Raw genomic sequence first — 18598 nt, 5'->3', positions numbered from 1 at the left:
ATGTGTGTGTGTGTTGTTTTTGTTGCTTCTGCTTAGCTTCTCTTCTACTTCTTTGACGTGTGCTTGCTACTGTTTTATTAGCAAGTTAAGAGTGAGAGAACCCCAGGAAATTAAGCGTCCAAGACCTAAAAAAAATAGATGAGATTGAATGGAATTATATCCATGGATTAAAGGGAAAATTGATATATAGCATATATATGAGAATTGATTGCAAAGTCGTCACAATTACTACTTACTACATGCTTAAGGCCACAGTTGGCGACACCACACCGGCGGCGGCTGCTGCTCTGGCGCTCTCCTGGTTGTGGTGTGATTGCTCTGATTGTTGGTTTGGTTGGTTTTTTTGTTGTAGTGGAACATGGACGACGCCGCTGCTGCTGCCCCAGCCCGTATCCTGAGTAGGGACGCCACTTTGCTGGTTCAATTTGGTGCCCCTCTCGAGAGATTAATTTTGTGTTCTCTCTCTCTTTCTTGGGTGACACTCACACACGTTTTTTTTGTTTTTATATTACTTCCTTCTTTCGTTGCAATTTTTGGTCGATTATTTTTTGTTCTTCTTTTTTTACTTTTCTTTTCTTTTTTTTTTTTTGTTTTTATTCTCAATGTTTTTGCACGCACTCTTCTTCTGTCTTTCTTTCTCTCTCGCTCGCACGCTCGCTCGCTCGTCCCTCACTCTCTTTCTGTGTTGGGCTCACTCTATTTATCTGTTTGCTTAACTAAAGTTTTTCTTTTTCAAATTAGTTTTACTTAAATTGTAAGTTTCTCTAGTTGTGCGATATTTTTTGGGGGGAAAAAAGTGGTTCGGAGAGTTGGTGGGATAAAGAATTTATATATATATATATATTATTATCGTAAATATACACAAAAAACACACACAAAAAAAATAAAATAGAAAATCGCTTGGCCACTCTCGGACAACAGCTGACTGCTTTGACACTCATACAACCGCTCACTCGTTTTGTCTCACTCGCTCGCCAAAAGGGCGCGCTTATTGCTGTCCTTAGTGCGAGCGAGAGAAAAACAGGTGGCTTGAGTGTTTTAGTAGTCAGCTTTTGTTGGTCTTCGGGCCAGCCTCCCTCTCTTTCTCTCTCTCCCTCGTTGGCGGTCTCTCTCTCTCTCATATCATCACTATTGCTTCTGCTGCTTTTTTGCACTTTTTTCTACGTTTTTTTGTATTTTTTTTCTATTCTATTTATTATATTTGTTATTGCATATTTTGCTGTAAGTTATCCCAGACTTTGTTGTTAATTGCAAATTCTTGCATTGCGTTTCACATTGTTGTTGTTGTTCTTGGTGTTGCTGCTGCTGCTGCTGCTTCTACTTTGTTTGGCATATTATTATTTTACATTTTCACAGTTTTGTTTCGCACTTAATTGTGTTTTCCGATTTGTAGCTTACTATCATTTGCGTTTAGTACCTGATTCTATATTCCGTTTTGTACCTGATTTTCTTTTTCGTTTTGTACCTGATTTTCTTTTCTGTCGCGAAAAAAATTATTTTTTGTCGCCATTAATTTTCGACTCCATCTTGCGTTAGGGTTGTAAATAAATTATCGATAAATCGATAGCTGCGCTATTATTGCACGTATATGTGCGATAAATCGATTAAGTGCAACAACTCTATTTGAGTTAAACGCAACCCTATAGATATGGTCACAACAATGTGACATGAATTCGCTGAGATCACGCTTTTACTAAATAAATTATAATAATTATAATACAATACAATCATTACTATGGGAAAATAAATTAATAACTTTGCTAAATTTGCATTCTTTTTTTGTATTTGCAAATTTTTTTTCCCATTCTAAAAATAAATCCATGCCGACCTAGTGTTGCCGGTTACCGAGTTTTCGGCCGAATGTTTCAATGAAACCCTTTTGTATTAAGTTTTCCATCAACTATATTGCTATGTATCTTAACACAAAAATATAATTTAGTTTTTGCCGACACATTCGACGGTTCAATTAGCATACTTACAATATGTCTTGGATTGAATCTTTCTTGAAAGCTAATGTGGATTGCAAATTTTAGTAAACTAAGACAATTAATAGTTTTTGGGAATATATTATTATACACAAATGACGTATACAATACTATAACTACATCTTTCCAGATAAATATGCTTCGATATTTCATTCAAATTGTTCGAAATTATTAGTTTAAATAATGTAAATATGTTTTCTTGGCATTAAATTCACAAACAAACAAGTTGTGCTTCTAATTATGCGTAGCCAATGTGCTTAATGGTAAGTATATGAAACCCCGACATCTGCAATAAATTTACAAGCTTATTAAATATTAATATGAACCATAATATTTCCAATCACGTGAACTCACGCTACCATCTCTATTAGTTATGTTATTAACAGTTCAATTCGTACCCCTTAAATGTGGGGTATGCTTATTTTAATCTGAAGCGGCAAAGCAATTCAGTTTATTTTATTTACATATTGTATAGATGTTTGATAAAGTATTATTTGTTGTAGATTATTACATTGACATTCATAAATTAAAACTCAGTACTAAAATAATGACGAATTACTTTTCGCGAAACGCCAACAAATACTCATTTACAGAATATGTGTGAATCGGTCATTTTGTTTTGACTTCAACCCAGCGAGACTGTTAAATTCGCGAGTGTTCTGTCTCTGTTTCGTTGTTATACAAAAAATAGAAATAAAAGGAAGAAAGATTCCATTCAAAACGCAAATGGAAGCGAACCAAGAAGCAGGGAGAGCCCAATGGAAATTATTTAAATTTTCACAAAAATAACAACGAGAATCGAAAAGGATTTTTTTTGTTTTTTTTTTTTGCTGTGCAAAAACATAAACGTATACCGTACGTCCCCGTGTGTGTGTGTGTATGTGTGTTTGTATGTTCTGCTGACTGACGCCTATTTTTTTTCACAAAAAAAAAAGAAAACAAACAAAAAGAAAATAGAAAATTTTCCTTTGCTTTATGTCTTAAGCCTGCACAGTGTGGCAAATTTTCAATACACTTTCAGAGCTAAAACAAAGAAAAATAAAAACAGCGAGTCCTCGCTCGTGAAGTGCAACAATTGCCGTTATTCTCAGAAGGAGAAAGAGAAGGAGTGACAGAAAGAAGCATTTTTTAACAATACAAAGGCAAAACCCAAGCAAAATGTCAACTACACCCAATTCAAATAGTAGTAGCAACAATAGCAATAGCAATCAGAGCCAGCAGCAGCAACAACAACAACAACAGCAGGACACATACAGCGACAGTAGCGAAGATAATCTCGATTTACCCAGAGAGGAGCGTAGACGGCGTATCCTAAAAAGTCGCTGTCGCATGAACAATTCGGCAGGAGGTGGGAGTAGCGGTGCTGGCGGAGGACCAGGAGGCGGCGGTAATAGCAGCAGTGGAGGAGGCGCTGTACCCAAACATGATGTTGGCAAATCGTATATGTCGGGTAGCGGTGGTGGTGCTGGTGGTGGTGGTGCATCATTAGCTAGTACTAGCAGTCAAGCGGCAGCCGCGGCGGCGGCGGCTTCTCGATTAATTGGCCCGCCAGATCGTATATCGATGCTGGTGGATGGTGTCCGTTTTACGGTGGAACAAGCCCTGCTGGCTGCCCATCCCACCACCATGTTGGGCACAATGTTTGGCACCGGCTTCCAGTTTGTTCATCCCAATGAGCGAGGCGATTACGATGTGGCCGATGGGATATCACATTTGGTATTTCGGGCCATATTGGAGTACTATAAAACGGGTATAATACGCTGCCCACCCACTGTGTCGGTGCCGGAACTGAAAGAAGCGTGCGATTATCTGCTGATACCCTTTGATGCCACCACCGTACGATGTCAGAATCTAAGTGAGTAGACTAAAATCTGCAAGGAGAAGGAAGCTGGAGGAAGTGTGGGAACTTAGTTAAGGCCATTTGCCTTTTTTTCTTCTCTCTTTCTCTCTCTTTTCCAACACTCTTTGTCTCTTGTCATCTCTTTCTCGCCCATGTTTTTTCCCCCTTTTTTTTTGGTTTATTTTTTTGTTTTGTTCTCATTTCTATTTGTTTTCCCAATTCCCCAAACCAACAACAACCAAAAAGGAGGCCTGCTTCATGAGCTAAGCAATGAGGGAGCCCGTCAACAATTCGAACTATTCCTGGAGGATCTAATCCTGCCGTTAATGGTAGCATCCGCCCAACGTGGTGATCGCGAATGTCATGTTGTTGTACTCCTTGAAGACGATATGGTTGACTGGGATGAGGAATTTCCCCCACAAATGGGCGAGGAATACTGTCAGAGTAAGTGCATCCATCTATTGCCCGTTGTTGTATAGAGATTGATTAATGGTTTCTGAATCGTTTCCAGCTGTTCATAGCACTGCCATGCATCGGTTCTTTAAATATATCGAAAATCGCGATGTGGCCAAACAAGTGATGAAGGATCGTGGACTTAAGAAGATACGTTGCGGCATCGAAGGCTATCCCACGCACAAAGAGAAGATCCGTCGTCGTCCCGGCGGCAGGGCCGAAGTGATCTATAGCTATGTCCAGCGTCCATTTATACACATGTCCTGGGAGAAGGAGGAGGCTAAGAGTCGTCATGTTGATTTCCAGTGTGTCAAATCGAAATCAGTTACAAATCTCGCCGAGGCAAATGCTGATCCGCCCTTGGAATTGGATGCCAGTACGTGAGATGAACACAAATTCTCTCGCAAATCAATGGGCTATCAATATATTCATAGATTGCTTTTCCTTGCTCTCCCACACCACCTAATCCCCCCACCCCACCCAAAAAAACAAAAACCCATGACACTCCCTTTTACTCTCCTTCTCCACCTCCACCTCCTCCTCTTCCTCCTCATTTTAGGTGGCAATCCCATACCAATACTTATAGCCATGCCAATTAATCCCCATGCGATTAATGCAGACGGCGGTGTCGGAGTGGGAGGCGGCGGCGGTGGCCAACCAGTTGCAATTGCCGCTGCTGCTGCCGCTGCTGCAGCTGGTGTGGTGGCTGTCGATGAGGCAGCCGGTGGCATTGTGATGCTCAATCAATTGGAACAGGCAGCGGCAGGTGCCGAGCAGCTGTAGATCGGCGCAAATGGATCACTCGAAGAGACTTTGAACACACACAGACACACACAAGAAACGATAGACACACACTGCCAGAAAGGAATGCCACGAATATTGAAACGTAATGCGCACAGCACTCAAGAGTCGCACAGGACGATATGCTTTCTACAGTTTTTTTTTCTACAGTTTATATATATTATATATACACCATATATACATATACATACATCTAAAGCACATACATTTATGCAATAAATATACGAAGAAAAAACAAAAAAAAAACGATTCGAAATACGATTTCGATTCGAATCCATACAAACAACAATTTATATGCGTAGTTGTTAATTTTTTACACGTTTCTCAGTGTGTTTTAGAGAAGCTTTTAATCTTTCAACAAATCTGACTAAAAAAATTCTTGACCTTTAGATCAACTTGGAACACTTTCAGCTCCTAAACCGCATTCCAGATAAGAGCCAATAGAAATTTATATATGTAGATTTCAAGCTTTTGATTTTGGTCTTAAATTGTTTTCCAAAAGTAATTTGAAATTATTTTTCTAATAAGTTTTTCCCTTCGAAACTTTATTTTTTTAGTAAAAAGTTTTCCATCTTAGTAGAATTCTCCACTTGCTTAGGTTTTCCTAAGAAACTAGTTTCAAATTTATTCTAAAAATGGAGAAATTCGTGTTCCGATCTTAATTATGTATAGTCAGTTTACTTATTTTTCCCCAAACTCTGCTAAATTTCCAAAATCGAACCCCATCAAAAACTATTTGGTTTTTTTTTTTGAGTAGGGAAAACATTAGAAAATTAATATTTTTTTGGGGAATCTCATACACGTTTCAAAGTAGTACTTGAGGAATCCTTAAAGACTGATACTGGAGTGTATTTAGAGGACAAATTTTACATTAAAACTATTAGAGCAAAAACGATTTAAACAAAAAATTTCGCTTCTTGCAAATGGCAAAAGTAAACAACAAAAGCAAATTTTGTTAAATTTTTTTAAACGAATTACTACATATGTATTTGGTTTATTTAAGATTTCACAGAACTGGAATCAACTGTTAAGCCTTAAACATTAGTTCTTTTTATTGGGATTTCTAATTTCAAAATGGTTCAGCTTTTTATTAAATTGTTCTTCCAAGACATGTTCTATATTATATATCCTTGAGACGACTGACATCAAAAACATTATTAATCGGTTGTAAATTTTATAAAACCTTTTTAAATTTTTAGTTCGACTTGATTTTCCTTTATTAGATATTCTTTTATCCTTTGATTTATTTATTTATTTTAATGGAAATTGTATATTATTGTATTTATTTCATTGAACCTTTATCAGGATCGAATTTAGGAACGTCAAAAAGACTTTAAATAGAATCAAAGTGTCTAGAAAAAGGAAGCAACAACAAATCTCAAATTTGTTTTCGATGGGTAACATACAAAAGTGAAAGAGATGCACGATGTTGCAACAGATAGAGATAGACACCTTAATATATAGACAACAAATTCCCAAAAATACAAATTTTTTATTTGCTTGGATATAACATGGTAAACATAAAACAAAAATATAAGGAGAAGAAGCGTAAACAAAATATACACATATAAGTATCATTCTATATATGGTATATAGGTATATATATTCTTGAAGTATTTAAAATACTCGAATTGCCATGGTTAGTTGCCGCTGCCCTCTTTGCATGAGGATTCTCTTAGGCACCATCAAAGGCTTCACGTTCGCCCTGGGCCAATGTAGAAGTCTCCCAATTTAAAGAGCGTTCGATGGCCATTTTCCATTTCTTATAACGTAAATCACGTTCATGGCTATTAATTGTGGGTGTTATTGGTTCCCTTGGGCCAGATTTGGATAATGGAGCCTCCATGTTGAAACGTGGCTCGACCACCTTATATGCGGCCATGGCAGCGCCCTGGAAAACAAGAGAAACAATTAGATGAGAAAGGGAAAGCATTATTTTGCTTACCAGAGCCGTGGTTTCCGATATTTTGGCCCGTAGTACATGAATGCCCACCAAATCGGATTGCAGTTGAAGGAACAATTGATTCACTGTCATACCACCGTCCACCATCAGCTTGGCCAATGGAATTTTGCAATCCTTGTGCATGGAATCAAGAATATCGCGCACCTGGAAGCACACTGCCTCCAAGGTGGCACGGACAATATGCTCGCTGGTTGTCTCCTCGCTGAGGCCACAGATGACACCGCGTGCATCCTGATTCCAGTATGGGGCATATAGACCATTAAAAGCTGGCACAAAGTACACATCCAACGAATTGTCCACCGTCTGGGCCATGGGCTCGATTTGTCCCCAATTCTGGATGAGGCCAATATTATCCTTGAGCCAATTAAATGCAGCGCCAGCTATGGAAACACTTCCCTCCAATGCATAGTAGGGTGCTGACTTGCGACCCAATTGATAGCCCACCGTGGTCAAAAGGCCATGCTGAGAATGAACAATCGAGGGTCCCGTATTGTAGAGTAGAAAACAGCCCGTTCCATAGGTGGCTTTCGCCTGGCCCTTGGCCAAACATTGTTGACCCACCAGAGCTGCCTGCTGATCCCCCAGATCAGCTGTTATGGGTACACCCTTGAGCACACCATCGAATATATCACCAAAATGCTCGGCACTGGAGCATATCTCGGGCAGTATTTTGCGTGGCAGACCAAAGAACTTTAGCAAATTGTCATCCCATTGCAATGTCTCGATGTTCATTAGCATGGTGCGCGAGGCGTTGGTAACATCTGTCTTATGGACGCCACCATTCTGGGCGCCCGTCAGATTGTACATGAGCCAAGTGTCAATGGTCCCGAACATGGCATCGCCGCTTTCCATGGCCTTGCGCACTGTGGGCACATTATCACGTAGCCACCGTAGCTTTACACCGGAGAAATACGGCGAGAGGGGCAATCCGCAGAGCGGACGTAAATAGTTAATATTTCTCGCATTATTTGGTATCGTCTCCAGCAGTTCCTCCACGGTGCTTGTGGTCCGATTGTCCAGCCAAATGATGGCATTGGCCAAAGTTTCGCCGGTATTTCGATCCCAGACAACAGTTGATTCCCGTTGATTGGTAATACCAACAGCCACAATATCCTGAAATTATAGAAGATTTTACCTATTTCTTTATAACAAATTTTTAAATTTAAATATCGTAAAGAAAAGTAACTGTCTTTCATATCGTAAATGTACAACACTGCATAAACTTTCGATAGACCGATTAATCGATTACGATAACATTGTAATTGTATACAATAAAAATAATAGGAAAAAAATAATAAGCACCGACTTGCTGCTGCTGCTGATAACAAAAGCCGACGACGACGTAACCCGTCCGTCGTCTCCAATAGCTCCTCCCAAATGTCAAATCTGGCCAAAATTCTCTGTCGACGAACCCTCAGTTACCGCCAGATGAGCACAACCTACTCCAGAATGCAGTCAAATGCAGCAGCCGCATCAGCTGGAGGATCGGCTATTATAGCCGTTGGCCAAATGAGAGCAACCAATAACAAACTGGAGAATCTTTGCCAAGTGGAAGAATTAATAACCAGGGCCAAGGCAAAGCAGGCGAAAATACTTTTCTTACCGGAATGCTGTGACTTTGTGGGCGAGAATCGTGGCCAGACTTTGGACCTCTCCGAAACCCTTGATGGCCAGCTGATGAATAAATACAAACGATTGGCCAAAGATCAAGGGATATGGCTCTCATTGGGCGGCATACACGAATTGAAAGAAGAGCCGGCGGATGGGAAACGTAAAATATACAATGCCCATGTCCTGGTCAATGATCAAGGCGAATTGGCTGCAGTTTATCGCAAGATGCATCTATTCGATGCCACAACCAAGGAGATCAGACTCCGTGAATCTGATACAGTGGCGCCGGGTGAACGTCTGGAGCGACCGGTGCAGACGCCGGCGGGTAATATTGGTCTACAAATATGCTATGATCTACGTTTCGCAGAGCCGGCCATATTGCTAAGAAAACTGGGTGCTCAAATGCTAACATATCCGGCTGCCTTCACCTATGCCACGGGCAAGGCCCATTGGGAGATTTTGTTACGAGCTCGAGCCATTGAGACGCAATGCTTTGTGGTGGCTGCGGCCCAACAAGGTTGGCACAATCAGAAACGTCAGAGTTGGGGTCACAGTATGATCATCTCGCCGTGGGGTAAAGTCCTGGCCGATTGCGGTGGCGAGGAGCCGCTGGCCATAGCTACTGCCGAGGTGAATCTAAATGAATTGCCCGCGCTGTATGAGGCCATGCCATGTTTTGAGCATCGTCGCAATGATCTCTATAGCCTAACAGCCTACAATCTGAGTGATACGGAAGCTGGTGAAGATCGAGCATTTGCCGACAACACGGTGGACAAGCGCACCATATTCTATGAGTCCGAACATTGTTATGCCTTCACCAATCTACGCTGTGTGGTCGAGGGTCATGTGCTGGTCTCCACTAAGCGGGTCACGCCTCGTCTTTGCGGCTTGAACTGTGCCGAAATGACGGATCTATTTGCAACCGTTTGCATGATTCAGCGACTCCTGGAGAAGATCTATAAGACCACTTCGGCAACGGTAACAGTGCAGGATGGTGCCCAGGCGGGTCAGACAGTGCCGCATGTCCATTTCCATGTGATGCCAAGACGTAATGGTGACTTTGGTCACAATGATCAGATCTATGTGAAATTGGATGAACGTGCTGAGAATAAGCCACCGCGTACATTGCAGGAAAGAATCGATGAGGCGCAAATGTATCGTCAGCATCTAAAAGAACTACAGAGCTAGCCATAACTCTTCTACTATCCCCCATCTCCTAATCTTCCATATGTTTAAATAACAATAATAAAACGAAAAGGAATATTTGTTACTCCTTACCTTGACTTGTCCACCCAATTGTTTGAGTTTCTTGCAGGCTCCTACAATGCACTCATTGACCGTGGAGACTATCACCTTGGGATCCTGTTCGCACCATCCCTCTTTGGCAAATATCGATGGGATTTCAATCTGATGATAGCAGACAATGTCATCGGTTCCAGCTCGGAATATAATGAAACGTGCCGATGTGGTGCCATCATCAATGGCGCCCACAAAGGGGCCTTCCACACCTCCTCCCTCCACCACTTGTTCCACAGATGACATAGTATTAGGAATTATTTTGACACGATCTTGAAACTCTCTATGTATATTGACTGTTGACTTTGGCACTGCCTATATATAAGTGTGTATGTTATTCAATTGACATGCTAGATGTTGGAATCGGAAGGGGTAAGATGCCGGGACGGGACGGGGACGACTAAATAAATGTTTCCGATAAGAGATAAGGCAGCGTTTTTTAGTCGTGGTGATGGCAAACAAAGACGACGACGGCGGCGACGTGCCCTCCTTTACGGTGTGTGTGTGTGTGTATGGTAATCTTATATCGACGCTTGTTAGTAGGTGCAACTAACTAACTATGCTCTTAAGCGGAACAGAAGCAACAACAAAAGCAAAAACTGGTTTCCAACAACAATAACAGAAAACAGGCGGAAAGGCGTATAAAAACCCCGATATGATAATGCGAATGGCTGAACCACAACAACAAACGATAAAAAAAAAAAAAAAACTGTTTATGCAGTCAGCTTAAACGTGATCAACTTTATCACAAAATTATCGTTTGATATTTTATTAGATATTTACCTACTGTTCAACACTTTTCAATGTGTAAGCCATCTGGGATCACTTTTCAGTTCTTAGTCATTTAGTTGCAATGTTTGTTCTGATTGAAAATAAACAAACACTTTGAAACACCCCTAAATACACGATATTGTCAGTCGTGTGACCAGACTATCGATAAATAAAAAAGATGATCGTAAATCGGTGTTGGGTAAACTAACGGAATTTTTTCAAATGCAGCGGGCATTTAGCGGTCAAAGTCAAATGCCAATGGCACGCGAGCCAAGAGAAATATCAATTTTTGTCAATCTTTATTTAATTACTATGCCGAAAATAGACGGAATTCTTCTACTGGAATCTTTACCATAAATATTGCCTCACCTTTTTTAATAACTGTTTGATTTACCAAACAATGTAGCAACATATCTGAAATGTATTTTTATTTATTGAAAATGTTAATAGAATTGTCTATATATTGCCTTTGTTTTCCAATATGATTGGTTATTTTTTAATAGGACCAACCAAAATGGAGACACTTTATAATTTCTTTATATGCATCTAGAGAAAAAAGCTTTCAACGAGTTACTCATGACTAAATCGATGAACATTTGAAATATATCAATAAAAATTTTGAAATCTTCTGATATTGTCTGATTAACAAAATGTATATAAAGCTAAAGACGGGTTTAAGAGCCTTCTCTTCTCTTTTTCGGTAAAGTTCTAGATGACTAACTTTGTCCAGGACGATCATTCCAAATAAGTCGAGCGTCTTGTGATCCCAGAACTTCCAATATCACAAATTAAACAATGGAAAAATCCAGCCGCAGTTTTTCCATCACTCCAAAGATCCTATATTTTTTAGGATCATCTATCCCCAAGGAGAACTACTTAAACTCAAAACTTGTATTTATTTCATCAATTAAAAACTATTAATATTGAGCATTAAAACTAACTAACCTGTGTTTAACCAATATATCCACTTTTATATTACTTACCCGTCCGAGTTAGACTCAGGATGTCAAACAATATTGTTGGGAATCGGGCATTGAGAGTCCTTTAACCGCAACAAGGCTGCAAGTTCAGAGAAAGAAAAATTGAAAGCATTAACAATTTTGTAACTATTTATTGATCACTTTGGCGATTCTTTCCTCTTTTCTCTTTTGTCAGAAACTTGTTATTTGCTTCGAATAAAAATTCTATTATTTGAAACCTAATTCTTACAAATTTTGAAAGACTAAAAAATTCGTTTATATAGTAGATCTACACAAAATTATAAAATTCTCTAAAAATTTTTACTTTGTTTTTAAAGCGCAAAGAAAAAAAAAAAACACCTTAAAACCTATGTTTAATGAATGTTTTGTTAAAAATAAAAGATATTGCTATATATATAATTTATATACATATACATATATATTAGATGAGAACTATAATTGTTGTAAATTTGTTTTGGGTGAAGTGGGAAACAGGGCAACCAGGACCTGGCTCTAATAACATATTAAATTACTCCATTATCTTTTTACCCCCTGCCAGGGTATACACATAAATTATTACCAGGTTTGAGCAAGGGCCCATTATATAAATCATTTTGTGGAGGGGGGTTGGGAGGAACAGCTCTCTCTCTCTCTCTCCCTCTCTCTCACTCTGTGTCTCTCTCTCTCTTTCTGTCTAGTATATAGTATATCTGATACCAAAAATCGGCCAACACTGAAATGGTAGCAAAATAATTAATTAAAATGTTTCACAAATTTTTGCACTAAATGGAGAGGTAGAAAGTTCTCTCTCTCTCTCTGTGTGTGTGTGTGTGAGGAGATGTGTGTGTGTGTGTGTGCTTGGTATCTGTGTGTGTGTGAATGTGTTACATGCAGGAAATACTTAGTCGTTAAAAAATTAATTGAGTAAACATTTCTATTAACTTCTTTTTTCTTGGTTTTTTTTTGTTTTAATTTCTCAAACTGTTTTTTTTTTCACAAAACGCGCCACCGAAACACGAACTTATGTATATATACATTTATATAAATGTAAATGCGTACATATTTATATATATACATATATATAGAAACATGCCTACATACATACAGATATATGTATATTTATATAAATATAGAAGGAAAGTGATTGGATTGATTGATTGATATATCGTGGTGGTGGTGGGGGAGAGGGGAGGTTGTCGAAAGTGTTTAACGAATATAATTTAACTACAGGCTAAGTAGAACTGTGCCTTACTAGCTAGTTATACGGAGGGGCATCTCATCCCATCCCATCCAATCATCATCATCATTATCTCGTCTTAATTGTCTACATCTTCTCTTGTATAAATGGATGCATTAGGGCCTGATTCAAGGATATACGCTTTGTGGTATCCAGGGCAAACATATTCTCCAATAGATCCTTCAATTGTGTTACTTTACGAAGCTGATCATCGGGTAAATTCTGATCAGCAATTAATTCTTGTTGCAGGCTACGGGTAATCTTCACCACAGGCATTACCACAATTTTCTCCTGCAAAAAAAAAGGAAGGAAGAGAGAGAGAGAAATCAAAGTTAATTTGTATCTAATTTTCGTTTTTTGCTCAGGCATATTTCTTGCTTACCCTTTCGGTCAGCTTATCAATCTCATGATAGAGAAAATTGCAACTCTGATCAAAATGCTGTTCCCGGAATTGTCCCTTACGTATTATCCGATTCGGTATCTTACCCTTCACATCCATAAAGAATTTAAGCATTTGATTATTACTCTTGCCACTGAATAATATCTTTCCCGTATATAGTTCATATATGGTACAACCCGCTGACCATGTATCAATGCCATAATCATATGGTATACCTAATATAATCTCTGGCGATCGATAAAAACGTGATACCAAATATGGTGTTATCTCATTATCACTTATTGCCGATGCCGAACCAAAATCGCATAATTTCAATATCAAATTATTCTCATTCACCAATATATTATCCGGTTTAATATCAGCATGCAAGATCCCAGTTTTCTTCAACAATTTCAATGCCAAAAATAGTTGTTGCGTATAGCTACGTACAGCCTTAATGTGTAGGCCAACATTTTTGCCATATTTTTTGAGTACTTCACGTAAATTCATGGCCAGCGGTTCAAATACCATACAAAGATGCTGCAATAACCGAAAGAGAGAGTTACGATTAGTGGATACAATTATTTCATGTCTAATAATATCTTACCTGTTTGTGGAAAAAGTGACGATATAATCGTAGACAATGGAAACGATCCTCAGCATCGGCTTCATTTAGTTTCTTGAGAATCTCCAATTCACGTAAACCCGTTTTGTGCCTGCAAAGTAATGCAATAAAAAAAAATGTACAAATGTTTCTACATAAATCTGTTTACATTAAAAAATAAATTGAAAACTGGCTACAAATTCATCTAAAGCTAAATCTCTTCTCATCTCTTTCACAAAACTTACATGATCTCATTGTTGCGTATGATTTTAATGGCCACATTTGCCTGACCACGGGCCTGATCTCGACCCCGTACCACATTACTGAACACACCCTGACCGGTATAGCCACTGACTAGATAACGATTATCCAAAACTTCACCAATTCGTACACGATAATAGCCTTCGGCATCGTCCCAATTGTCTGTTAGAGCAGGATTCTCATGCTGATGCTTGCTATGGATAATCGTATTGGGTGACTGGAAAAGAAAAGGTCAAGGATATTAGGTTAAGGGTTAATTTGTGTAATTAAAATTTATGAGAAATTTACAAGCCTGCGACTCACATCGAAATTGGAATCAACATCCTGATCGGCAAACATATCCCATTCATTGCGTTTCTCTTTAAATTTTTGCGGTTGATCGGGTTGTAGATGATCTGATTTGTCATCTTGATGATTGGATTCCTCCATGGGATCATCTTCTTCCTCTTTCATGGGTGTGCGTGAACGTCGGGGAGTTGCCGAACTATCCGATTCATAGGAGTTGGATTTACGTGATACTCGATCGGGTGAGGCAGTACCCAGTTTCTGGTAAAGATTGTCAAAGCACAAACATTTAAATTTAAATTTATTTATGTATTTTGTGGTTGTTTGCGGCTTACCTTGAGTAACTCCTCTCGTTTCTTGCGACGCTGCTCAATGATGCGCTCTTCATCATCATCATCTTCAATGTCAATGTCCAGATTGATCTCCTCGTCAGTACTATCCTTGTCTTCCTGCATTTTCTGACCCTCGCTCAACGAGCCCTTATACCGATCACGATCGGAATTATTGGCTCTGTCATGGTTGCCGCCCCGCTGTGAACCACCACGGCCAGATCCTCGATCTCGCTGCTCCAATTGACGTTCTCGCTCACGCCGGCGATCGGATTCGAATTTGCTGCGACTATGGGAACGCTGGGCACGTTGAAAGCGATTATCACGGTCCCGGTCACGTTCCCTTTCCCGTTCACGCGGTCGTCCCGCCATTGGGGCTGCTGTCCCTGATTGATTGGGGCGACGCTCTCGACTGTGCTCCCTTCGTTCCCGTTGCTTGTCACGATTGATCTCTTGCCGCAAATCCTCCATGTGGTGATTCCGTTGTCGTCGTGGCGGTGTACGACTGCGGAGACGATCGCGGTCTCTTTCTCGATCCCGATCCCTTTGCCTCTCCCTTTCCCGGTCCCTGTCCCGTTCCCGTTCTCGTTCTCGTTCCCTGTCCCTGGAGGAGCGTCGCTCTTGTCGTCCTGGCTGTGGGGCTGTTCTTCTCGCGGGTACTGGGGATAGGCGATGATGGCGTTGTCGCTTCTCCTCTGTGGGGGGCGAAGGTGTGCGCTGACCACCGCTAGAATCATCCAATAATATAACATCGGATTCATTTGAGTTATGGACGCTAGATTGTTTATTATAAACATGTTTACTAGTTGCAGGCAGCAGCAACGGCACCGGCGACGGCGGTGGCAACTTTTCAGCTGCCGCCATGGCCACCCCCAATCCCGACCCTTTGGATGTCTTTGCCGGCGGCGGCGTCGTCGGAGGCGGCGCCGGACGATCTGGTGACATATAGGCACCCAAACAAGCCTGCAGCATGGCCTTCTGTCTCATCAAATCCTCCAGATTGAGTTCATCCTCAATGATATGACTGATGATCGGACTGGCCACATCCAATGAGCTGAGGAACACAAAAAAAAAAAATGAATTGTCTAACTGAAGAATAATTCAAAAGGTAGAAACAAAATAATTATCTGGATAGATCTTACGCTTCATTATCACTGCCCGAACTGGCCACCTCGAGAACTGCATTGGGTTGGATTTTATTCTGTATAGTTTTAGTTATCTCATCTACCAGACTACAAGGATCTGTTGCCTTGGATGAATTGCCATTGCGGCTGGCCTTTTGTATGGATTCCATTACCAAATGCCTTTTGCCATTCTCAGAGATTCGGTGTTCCGTTTCCGAGTCACTTTGCTGACGTTTCTTAGACTTTTTATGCTTCTTATGACTGTGGTGGGAGGTTTTGTCCTTATCCTTGTCCCGGCTCGATGATGATTTTTTATGTTTCTTGTGCTTCTTTGACTTTTTGTGTTTGGCCGCTAATGAACGACGTTGATGCTCTTCCGTTTCGCTTCCCTCGCTGGAATCGTAACTATATAATGTATATATATATATTTATAAGAGATATACGATTTTCAAGAGGTTTTCAGCATATGCATACATACACAGACACACACACACAAACCTTAACCTCAAATGAAGCTCCCCCAATTTATTTGTTAAACGTTTACTAAATTTTTTTTTTCACTTTTTTCCCTTACCTTTTTTCATCACTCGTCATGGTTGGTCGTTTCAATTGTAATTTTTGGTAAGGCTTTCTTGACAATGTTTTAGTATTGACAATTTGAGTTTAATGAAATGGCCAACTTTTCTCTCCAGATTTTTTTTTTTTCTCGTTTTGTTGGGTGGTAAGTTGCCGTGGTATCCTCTCTTTTCCTGGAGGATACTTTGGGCAACTTATATGGTGCGTTCAGAGGGTCGTAAAGGTGCGGTGCAACGAGCGCAGCGGTTTGTTTGTTTATTTCTTTTATACGTATAATTTTAGTTAATTACGAGTTGGCTGATAAACAAAAACACGACACAAGAGAAAAGTTCGACATCTGAATCAGAATATATGAAATACTGGCGAAAATACTAAGGAAGTTGAACGACTTATATAGCGAATATGAAAAATACGGTCACTCTGTTCCGTAGCTGAACTAGTTAGGGATGATATCGTGAGTCACTAGATTTAATGTTTATGCTTTACATATGTAGGTATTGTAGTATACATTTGCTGTGTTTCTACTTATTAAATAATAAACTTTTATTTAAAATACCCTAAAATATTTTTAGGCTATGCGGGAATCCATTTGTTTGGTTTAATATAAATTATTAAAATTTGAAAGTTTGATTTTGTAGATTTTAACGATAGTTGAAGTTGAAGATGTATGGTTGTAAAAGTTTGTTTTTTGCGACTTTCATTGCTATTCTTTCAATGCTCAATTAAAAAATTAAATCATTTTAGTGTTAAATTCCATTAACAATTATGTATTCAGTTAATGTATTTTTAAAGACGACTTTTGTTGCAGCAGATGCATACGAGAGGATGAAGCTAAGCTCAGTTGGTATACAAAAAACACCCCCCTGCTACGCCCATGAACATATTTCAGGATCAAGAGTACTATGGAACAATTAAATTTATTTCACTTAAAAGTAAGGATATTAAAAATTCGTCAAATTAAAAGTGTTAGAATTTGACCTTTGTTTTGTACATTCAAATGACCGCCGCTACGTCCACATCATGCTCAAACTTGTCGATGCTGAGCTCCAGCACGGCATCCTCTTCGACGGACATGGCTTTGGAATCTTCGGTGGATACGGATGGTAATTCCATTTTAATTGCATTGCTATGACTATTATTAAGCTCATCATCTTCGTCTTCGCTTACGGCCATAATGCCATTATTATGTAAATCGGCACCAGAACTCAAGTCGTTTTCACTTGTGGCCAGCGACGACCTGGATGAAGATGATGAAGAGGTGTACGTGCTGTTATTGTCATCCTGGTCGAGTTCCTTTTCCAGTTCGTGTATGGTGAACATGAGGAGTGTGAAATCATTGCGTCGCTTTTGAAATTTACGCTCCATTTTCACCTTTTGATGCGTTAAACTATCAATTTCCTTTTTGATGGTCTCAATCTGGTGTTCGGCATTCCTTCGATCGGGCTGCTCATCAATTAGGGACGCCAGGAGATCATATTCCATTTTGTTTTTGCGCAATTGCTTGGCCAGGGTTAACTCTGTTTTACTGGCATCAATTTCTTTCTTGGCTATCTCGATGCTCTCTTGATGCATCTCGGTCAACTTACTGTAGTTCTCCCGCTCCTCGTTGAGCATGTGACGCAATTGCACGTTCTTTAGGGCGTACAGATTGCACTGGGCATATTGGGCCATCATGCGATCGTACATCATCTGACTGTAAAGAATTAGAAAATTAGTATAAGGGATGCTACTTTGGCCAGATTCAATCACCCACTTAGTCTCTGGTGAGTCGTTCTTTGTGTTGGCCCACTTTAGGAATTGCTTTAGCAGGACATTTAAGCGACGATCATCGCCGGTTCCATCTCCATCGATAAGCAGCCGTTGCTTGATGATCTCCTCTAATAAAGAAAATACATGTTTATTTGATTTAAACGCCAATGTTTATAAACTTTTACCGTCATTCATTTTTTTTCTTTTTTTTCGATTTTGTTGTTTGCCGCCGGCTGAGCACGTCAAACAGTATGACCAATTGCGAAACACTAAAAATCACAACAAAATATTGTGATTCGTGACTGAATTGTGACTGTGAACTAGCTGTAAAAGTAATTTTAAAAATTTAGTATACAAAACTTAATAATCGAAATT

The 18598-nt window shown here is 39.7% G+C and overlaps 5 protein-coding genes and 1 long non-coding RNA gene across 12 annotated transcripts; 2 read left to right on the top strand and 4 right to left on the bottom strand.

The window, feature by feature from the left end:
- Nucleotides 1–25: 25 nt before the first annotated feature.
- LOC124460674 lies at nt 26–1543 on the bottom strand. 4 transcript variants are annotated; one of them, XR_006954683.1, is made up of 3 exons: nt 1418–1543; nt 237–764; nt 26–125 (listed from the first exon to the last, which is right to left on the bottom strand). It is a non-coding gene; the product is annotated as an uncharacterized LOC124460674 (long non-coding RNA). The 4 variants fall into 4 exon arrangements; XR_006954684.1 differs by having other exon boundaries at nt 237–716; XR_006954685.1 differs by having other exon boundaries at nt 1466–1543.
- Nucleotides 1544–2611: 1068 nt separating this feature from the next.
- LOC6639431 (BTB/POZ domain-containing protein KCTD20) lies at nt 2612–5372 on the top strand. Its single transcript, XM_002062024.4, has 4 exons — nt 2612–3840; nt 4072–4269; nt 4337–4654; nt 4838–5372. The coding sequence occupies exons 1-4, from the start codon at nt 3144–3146 to the stop codon at nt 5059–5061; spliced, it is 1437 nt and encodes a 478-aa protein (XP_002062060.1). The 5' UTR covers nt 2612–3143; the 3' UTR covers nt 5062–5372.
- Nucleotides 5373–6551: 1179 nt separating this feature from the next.
- Nucleotides 6552–10624, bottom strand: LOC6638879 (glycerol kinase). The gene is made up of 3 exons (XM_002062025.4): nt 9932–10624; nt 7025–8155; nt 6552–6970 (listed from the first exon to the last, which is right to left on the bottom strand). The coding sequence occupies exons 1-3, from the start codon at nt 10193–10195 to the stop codon at nt 6755–6757; spliced, it is 1611 nt and encodes a 536-aa protein (XP_002062061.1). The 5' UTR covers nt 10196–10624; the 3' UTR covers nt 6552–6754.
- Nucleotides 8289–9930, top strand: LOC6638880 (nitrilase and fragile histidine triad fusion protein NitFhit). Its single transcript, XM_002062026.4, has one exon. It carries the CDS (start codon nt 8420–8422, stop codon nt 9839–9841), a length of 1422 nt encoding a protein of 473 aa, XP_002062062.1. The 5' UTR covers nt 8289–8419; the 3' UTR covers nt 9842–9930.
- A 1042-nt stretch (nt 10625–11666) lies between the features above and the next one.
- LOC6638881 (serine/threonine-protein kinase PRP4 homolog) lies at nt 11667–16837 on the bottom strand. 4 transcript variants are annotated; one of them, XR_002724299.2, is made up of 10 exons: nt 16473–16836; nt 15917–16303; nt 14781–15828; nt 14464–14706; nt 14145–14377; nt 13903–14011; nt 13299–13835; nt 12932–13207; nt 12260–12412; nt 11667–11779 (listed from the first exon to the last, which is right to left on the bottom strand). XR_002724299.2 is itself a non-coding variant. In XM_023179116.2 (8 exons), exons 1-8 carry the CDS (start codon nt 16490–16492, stop codon nt 13004–13006), a joined length of 2781 nt encoding a protein of 926 aa, XP_023034884.1. In that variant the 5' UTR covers nt 16493–16836; the 3' UTR covers nt 12625–13003. The 4 variants fall into 4 exon arrangements, 1 of the variants encoding a protein (XP_023034884.1); XR_002724300.2 differs by lacking the exon at nt 11667–11779 and having other exon boundaries at nt 12130–12412; nt 15917–16291; nt 16473–16837; XR_002724298.2 differs by lacking the exon at nt 11667–11779 and having other exon boundaries at nt 12130–12412.
- A 535-nt stretch (nt 16838–17372) lies between these two features.
- LOC6638882 (THO complex protein 7) lies at nt 17373–18485 on the bottom strand. The gene is made up of 3 exons (XM_002062028.4): nt 18409–18485; nt 18228–18351; nt 17373–18167 (listed from the first exon to the last, which is right to left on the bottom strand). The coding sequence occupies exons 1-3, from the start codon at nt 18416–18418 to the stop codon at nt 17468–17470; spliced, it is 834 nt and encodes a 277-aa protein (XP_002062064.1). The 5' UTR covers nt 18419–18485; the 3' UTR covers nt 17373–17467.
- Between the last annotated feature and the right edge of the window lie 113 nt (nt 18486–18598).

Source organism: Drosophila willistoni (assembly GCF_018902025.1).
Source record: "Drosophila willistoni isolate 14030-0811.24 chromosome XR unlocalized genomic scaffold, UCI_dwil_1.1 Seg144, whole genome shotgun sequence".
Classification (NCBI taxonomy): Eukaryota; Metazoa; Arthropoda; class Insecta; order Diptera; family Drosophilidae; genus Drosophila; species Drosophila willistoni.
Note: the sequence above shows the minus strand (reverse complement) of the source record. Positions and strands in the feature narration are given on the sequence as shown.

Excerpts from the sequence above, each read along its gene's own strand:
- LOC6638882 (XM_002062028.4), bottom strand. Across the intron at positions 18,168-18,227 it reads AACGACTCACCAGAGACTAA|TCAGATGATGTACGATCGCA; the intron begins GTGGGTGATTGA and ends AATTCTTTACAG.
- LOC6639431 (XM_002062024.4), top strand. The coding sequence starts at position 3,144 with ATGTCAACTACACCCAATTCAAATAGTAGTAGCAACAATAGCAATAGC. Across the intron at positions 3,841-4,071 it reads CGTACGATGTCAGAATCTAA|GAGGCCTGCTTCATGAGCTA; the intron begins GTGAGTAGACTA and ends ACAACCAAAAAG. Across the intron at positions 4,655-4,837 it reads GCCCTTGGAATTGGATGCCA|GTGGCAATCCCATACCAATA; the intron begins GTACGTGAGATG and ends TCCTCATTTTAG.
- LOC6638880 (XM_002062026.4), top strand. The coding sequence starts at position 8,420 with ATGTCAAATCTGGCCAAAATTCTCTGTCGACGAACCCTCAGTTACCGC.
- LOC6638881 (XM_023179116.2), bottom strand. The coding sequence starts at position 16,492 with ATGACGAGTGATGAAAAAAG. Across the intron at positions 14,707-14,780 it reads AACGAGAGGAGTTACTCAAG|AAACTGGGTACTGCCTCACC; the intron begins GTAAGCCGCAAA and ends AATCTTTACCAG. Across the intron at positions 13,836-13,902 it reads GTCACTTTTTCCACAAACAG|CATCTTTGTATGGTATTTGA; the intron begins GTAAGATATTAT and ends CGGTTATTGCAG.
- LOC6638879 (XM_002062025.4), bottom strand. The coding sequence starts at position 10,195 with ATGTCATCTGTGGAACAAGTGGTGGAGGGAGGAGGTGTGGAAGGCCCC. Across the intron at positions 8,156-9,931 it reads AATTGGGTGGACAAGTCAAG|GATATTGTGGCTGTTGGTAT; the intron begins GTAAGGAGTAAC and ends CTATAATTTCAG. Across the intron at positions 6,971-7,024 it reads TATCGGAAACCACGGCTCTG|GGCGCTGCCATGGCCGCATA; the intron begins GTAAGCAAAATA and ends CTTGTTTTCCAG.